General features: G+C 47.1%; 1 protein-coding gene across 8 annotated transcripts in view; it reads left to right on the top strand.

The window, feature by feature from the left end:
• The first annotated feature begins 2126 nt into the window (after positions 1 to 2126).
• Znf644 (zinc finger protein 644) overlaps positions 2127 to 6385 on the top strand; it is a 78220-nt gene continuing 73961 nt past the window's right edge. For 2 of the 8 annotated variants that reach the window (XM_032917040.1, XM_032917036.1), the window contains exon 1: positions 2127 to 2417. Coding sequence is in view for 1 of the 8 variants with exons in the window: in XM_032917034.1 (XP_032772925.1) it covers positions 2619 to 2716 (98 nt within the window). In the remaining 7 variants the exon portion in view is untranslated. The other 6 variants (XM_032917045.1, XM_032917034.1, XM_032917039.1 and 3 more) reach the window with 6 other exon arrangements.

Genomic DNA, 6385 nt, shown 5'->3' with positions numbered 1-6385 from the left:
TATCGAGTCCGGCTATCCAGCTTGCTCCCGGGATCCCTGCCTCGCAGTCTCATGGGCTGCAGTTACGAACCTCATGCCATGTCCATCCAGCTTTTACAAGAGTTCTGGGATCCAAACCCCGTCTAGTCTTCACATCGAACAGTGTGCTTTACCTCCTCCAGTTCGCATTAAATTCTAGATACATTTTATAGTAAGTATTGGCATACCAGATCTATTTTCCTACTGTCTTATGAGGTTACTTATTCAGTCTTTTTCTCCATAGGACTTCTTTGTGTAGCCCTAACTATTTTGGAAGTCTCTCTATAGACCAGGCTAGCCTCAAATCTGAGATCTACCCGCCCCTGACTCCATAGTGCTGGAATTAAAGGTACTTGCCGCCATGCCTGGCTCTCATAAGGGATCTTGTTTACAATTTTAAAAGCTTTATGTTTTTTTTTTTAACCTTCCCACTTCATACTAAATTGAAAGTTGATTTTCTTTTGTTAGAACTATGGGAATTCATTTATTCAACACATTATATATTCTGAACACACACACACACACACACACACACACACACACATCTGGAGATCTTAGAAATCAATACATCTTATATATTTGAAATGTGCCCTGAAGGGGTTGGGGATTTAGCTCAGTGGTAGAGCGCTTGCTTAGCAAGCTCCAGGCCCTGGGTTTGGTCCTCAGCTCCGGGGGTGGGGTGGGGGGTGGGGGAAAGAAATGTGCCCTGAAGACTCACATGTAAAAGGCTTGGTTCTAGGGGATAGCCCTTTGAATTCTGAAGGTTAGCAGACATCGTGGGTCTAGAGACATGGCTCACTGGTTAAGAGTACTTGATGTGTTGGCTGAGGACTCAGGTTCATGTCCTACCTTCCACACCCTGATTTGTCATCGGCAGCTCCAGTTTCGGGGCCTTCCAGAGGCTCATTTGGACTCCACTGTACCAGGCATGAAGCACGTGGTGCCCAGCCACACGTTCAAGCAAAACCCATATTCATGAGATAAAAATAAAGTCTCTGTACATCCCTCCCAAGCAGTTGGCCGAAAATAGACACGCGTTTATATGTTGTGTATCTATTCGTGTGTATGAAGGCAAGCTTACATTTCGAAACAGCCCAACAGTTGTGTGGTTGTGAGAAAACAGTCTAATCTCTCTTCGCCACTTCAGGTCGTAATGAACTTGCACGCACAGGCTACAAGAATGCCCGATGGATGCACAGACAGCAAGCACTCCAGTGTCCGCAGTTATCAGCGAGTGAAATAATTAGAGTGGATAGTAAAATATCCGGGTTTTGGATATTTTTTTGCTGCTGCCGAAGGCGCCATTTTCCAGGAAAGACACCCTCGTTCTTGTCAAATAAATGCAATTATGGCATATCCCTCTGAATGTTAATGATACCTTGAAGGGCACAGAGGTACGCAGTTCATGATTGCTGCTTAACTAGTGGGAACTTTTAAAGTTCTTCATGGGAAAAAAGTTCAGTCAAACCAAAGAATTTTGTAAGGCAGGGCCATTGGAGAATTCTAGAACGTTTAGTTCACCTTCAACAGGTTAGGAACTTGTTGGCTCGGTTCAAAAGCAAAGCGAATACCTCTAATTAGTGCGCCATTTCCCTCAGAAGCCTATGGCTGAACGCTTGTTAAAAGGGGGATTTAGAAGACCCTCTGGGGAAATCTATTGATTACCTGAAGAGTTAACCAGCATTTCAGACGTCTCTTTGCATGACTCCAATTTGGACCATCAAGGCATGTTCCTCAGTGCAGAAACTGCCCTCGCAGAGCCCTCAGAACCCAAATCCGGGGCTTCTTTCTGGGTGTCTTGACTGAGTGAGTTTCTACACCTGATGCTGTTTAACCTCAGAAAACCTGTCTGTGCCCGTACGCCAAGGTAGGCCTGGTATATATGTTGCTGATTCTTTCAACAGTAGGAAAAGAAACGGGATTTTGGCAAACTGGCGATTGCAGACACCAGAGATGGGCCTAGTCCACCTTAAAGGGCCTAGGCATTCCTGGTACTTGGGTCTTGCAGAGTTTGGTTGCCACCATATTTGGAGCGTGCCTACTTTGGGGCGGGAACCTCCTCGGGAGTGGTTAGGTCACCGCTGGGGGAGGTGACCTTGTTTGGTTTTGGCACGGGAGAGCAGCGGTGCGCTGTTTCTGCCGCGCCCCCCGTGGGTCTGATTGGCACGGGAGCTCCGACTGCCCGAGCGCACGGGCGCGCCTCGCTGGCCTCCCACGGCGGCCGGCGGCCAGGCAGAGGCGGGAAAGCCGCGCGCCTGCGCCGTGGGAACCAAGGCCGGAGGCGAGAAGCGGGGAGCGGAGGGGGCCGTTGGAGCCGAGTAGCGTACAGAGCGGCGTGTGACGCGGGGACGCCGCGCGCTCCCAACGTCGCCCCGGTTTGACGCACACGGCACCAAACTGTGAGTTTCGGGGGTCTTATTTTGGTTGGATTAGCCCGGGCCCCGGCTGCATTTCGGACGTCCGGGCTGAGGCGGTGGCGGGACTGAGGGTGGCGGAAGAAGTTGTGGGGGAACCCGGCCCGCGGCGCTCGGGCCCGGGGAGCTACGCCCTAGGCTGGCTCCCAACCCTCCGAAAGGACGCGTTTTGCCGCACAGGCTAAGATGGCGGCGGCTGCCGAGGAGGCGGAGTTGCTGCTGCAGAAGAAGCCCGGGTCGCGGGGTCCGGGAGGCGGCGGTCGCGGGGGGCCGCGGAACCTTAGGTGAGCGGCGGCGGCCGCCGCGGGGCGGGACTCGGTGGCGGGCGGGGGGGCCTTTCCGCTCCGGCGGCGGAGGATCCGGTGGCGGACACAAAGGGGCCGAGCCGGGCTCTGGACTTGGGGGGTTTTGTTTAGTCACATGTAGCGGAGCAGCCAGTGAGCGGTAGGGGGAAGGGAGCCGCGATCCGGAGGTCCGGGGGAGCCTTGCGGTCGCCATTGTAACGCTCCGAGTAACGGGGCAGTCCGACAGCAGTCAGCCGGCGCCCGGTGTGCGGCTGCTCCGTCCCGGCCTGCAGCCCCGGCTCTGGGGCTAACTGTCCACACCCCTCCCCTGACTTTGGGACCAGAGCACATAGCTTTCCCCTTCTTCCCACTGGTCTGCAACATCTTGTGCCGCTAAGTGCCTGGGAAGTAACTCCAAGAGGTAAAAAAAAAAAAAAAAAAAAAAAAAAAAAAATCACGAAGTGTTTGGGTGGCCAAGGGGCTTGGTGGGTATCTAGCTAAAGCTTTTTGCCTCTCCAGGTCTGATTCCCTGGCCTTTGTGTCCCTGGGAGCTTAATCTCTGCCAGAGGAAAGCAGGTGTGCTCCATCCACTCCTCCCGAGAACATGAAGATGAGTTGTCCCAGACCCTTCCCCGTGATTGGAAACTTAGGTGGTTTCTTGTTTCGAGACTTCCACAGACGACTCTCGTGTTGGGATCCATCCATGGTTTAGCGACATTAGTGGAAAAGTTTTCTTCAACTGTTTAATACTGACTTAAATGTAGTTGTTATAAAACTTTCATATTAGATTTCAAATTTTATGTGATTAAACTCAACGAGGGGATACCCACGGCTTGTGGCCCTGAAATGATGATGGTCCTGTTCTGTGCACAAGTTAATTTCCACAGAAGTACCCCAAACACTATCATCTGTTGGGGCCAGCCCCAACTGATGCCAAGTTTACTGCATCTGGGACATGTGCTTGGATTTGCCTTAATTGTGTTGTAGTTTAGTTAATTTTGGCCCCACGAAGGAAAGTATTTCAGAACTCAAGCAACTATAAAGTTACCCAGATCGAGAAAACGTGCTTCAGGGCCATGTGTAAGTATCCAGGGAACTAGGTGTCAGCAATACTGTGCCTTATCTCGGGTAGGTTTGGTAAGAGAGAAAGGTAGATTCTACAGTGAAGTTATAACTCAGTGTAGACTTTTAAGTTGGTGAAACCTGAGTGCTTGACTGGTACTAATGAAGTGGTTTGCATGTTGCTGTTGAATACTTTATACTGTATTTGCATCATGTGTTGTATTGCAAGTAACTAATACTGGTGTGAATTCCAAAGGAGCTGGTCCTTGCATGTGCCATCAATATAAGTACATGAAGGAATAGTAAAACACCTTTAGATCTTTGAAATTTTTAACATTAAAACTTTAGCTTACTTGTTTCTTTCCGGATATGCATTTTCCCTTTCTTAGCTTTCTTTCAAATAGAGAACAGTGTTGTATTAGCAGGCAGGAGATATGCTCACAGTCAGATGTGTTCCCTGAATCATACAGTTTTACAAGAGAAGACCGTTGAAAGAGCTACTGTTCTTAGGCCTTGCCTTAGCCACGTATTAAGTTGGTGATGTGGTGGGAGACGGTCTCTAACTCCTGCCCTAGTCATAGTTTTGTTAGCACCTGGTAACAGGGGACATTACTGATCATACCCGTTAATTAAAGCGTCTTCAGTGAGACTTTCTGAGACAAAACAGTTAATGTTATGTAATTTTGTAGTAGTGTTGCTTATGTATGGATTTTTGAGAACTTTCCAACCCTGACATGACGCAGAAAAGCAAAAATTAAAAACAAAAACCGCGCTTGACAACTAATGTGGGGAGTTGGAGACAACCGCAATCGGTGTTCGGAGCCATGCTGGTGTCTCTCACTCTGTAACGTCGTTTTGACGGATAAGCAGCACGCCTCTCAGGCTCTTTAAGTGACTTTTTAAGGCCAGCTACTGCTAGTACAAGTCTTAGGAAATGCAACAAGTGGTGAGATCAGGCACAGTGGAGTGCACAGTGCTTCTTGTTGTGAGGCTTGTGTGGGTCATTTAAAGTGCTTTTAATTTACTGTCTCTCTTTCTAAGAGTTCCGTTGAAAGGCTAGTTCAGTTTCAACACTGAGTATATTTAATTACACTTAGTCTTGTGCTGATTAGGGTTACTTTGAAGTTATTTAATTATAAAGTGAGTGTCACCTGCATGCCTTCATTGCCTCCCAGGTTTTTCAGTTTGTTCAAGTTCTTGGAGAGTTTGGGTAGCAAGAAGAAAAGCTTGAGAGATACAAAATGGTGGAAGGTCTATCATGTCAAACACGTCGTTATTGTGTAGGATTAGCAGTCTGGACTCTTCTCACAAAGTGACTCTGGGAGGAAAAGGTGTGCTTGCTAAGTGCACCAGCCACACAGGAGAGACGTGGCGTGTTGTTGAGTTGTCCAGTCTGAGTCTGTAGAGCACTCTGCGTGCTCAGCAGACCTGTTGGAAAATTAGAAAGAAAGATTGAAAATTAGTGGCTTTGTAATTCAAACATGGGAGTGAATGGTGGATTTTATAATCTGGGTATTCATGAGGTCTTTGTTTTTCTGCATTTATCTGGTGAATAGATGTATCTTGTTTGTGTAAACAGTGGGCAGTTTGTGAGGTAGTCCTAAAGGTGCTGTTTGTGCCTAGGGTTAATTAGAAGGAGATAGCTGCTTTTAGTACTACCATTTATGCCCTTGCATTTGGAGGTTTGGAAAATGACTGATTCTAGCGATAGCTCACCCTGGTGGTTGGCTTAGGTATCTCTTCTCTTACACAAACAAGAATCTCATGAGATCTGGAGGATGAAACAGCACATTTAGTAGAGTCTTCCTTCAGGGAATAGAGTCTGTTAAAGGGTCTTTTCTTGTGTCGTAAGGCCTCAGTTTGTCTGTTTCTTAGTTTTCTGAGCTCTCCAAAGTTGGCCTGTGTGTTTGCATGTTTGAATTTAACCTGGAACTCTTAGGTGATGATGGGGTTTTTATGTGTCTGTGTTTATAAATTGAAGACCTCTTGAGATTAGAGACTTGCCAGGCTTGAAAGCCCACACTAGTAATCCTCTCACTGGTGTAGCTAAGGCATGATTGTGAATTTGAGGCCTACCTGGGTTATAAAGACCTGTGGCCCCCTCCAGTCCCATCTTCCTGACCCCTGCTCCTCAAATCTCCTCCCAGTTGAGTGATATTAACAAGAAGTCCTGTAATATAACTCTTGTTCTCTTAGAAGAAACACTGAGATTTCAAGAGGAAAGAGAGGGACTTTGAGGTTGGGGGGAGGGAGGCTGGATTAGGCTAGCTTGTGGTCAGAAATGGCCTCTGTTAATCTTTGACAGATTTTTCTATCTGTAGGGAATTGTTGAGGATTCTTGGGTTTGTAGTTTCATAAGTAAAAGTGTAGATAAGTGATTTATTCTGTGAAACTTAGTTCTATTAATGTAGTTTGTGGTAGAATTGAGGTTGATTAGAGTGGTCCAGACAGAGTTTATATAGTATGCCTTTCTTGGCATGTAATTCACTTAATGTACAACATTAGAAAAACCTAAGGTGGGTGAGTCTTGGGATTAAAGTACTGTTTACCAAATGTGCTTATCTATATCTTATCAATTATTGAATTTAAAATTTTTTGTTTTGTTTA

The sequence above is a fragment of the Rattus rattus genome, chromosome 11, assembly GCF_011064425.1.
Source record: "Rattus rattus isolate New Zealand chromosome 11, Rrattus_CSIRO_v1, whole genome shotgun sequence".
Lineage (NCBI taxonomy): Eukaryota > Metazoa > Chordata > Mammalia > Rodentia > Muridae > Rattus > Rattus rattus.
The sequence above is the reverse complement of the archived record's forward strand: the minus strand, read 5'-3'. Positions and strand labels throughout refer to the sequence as shown.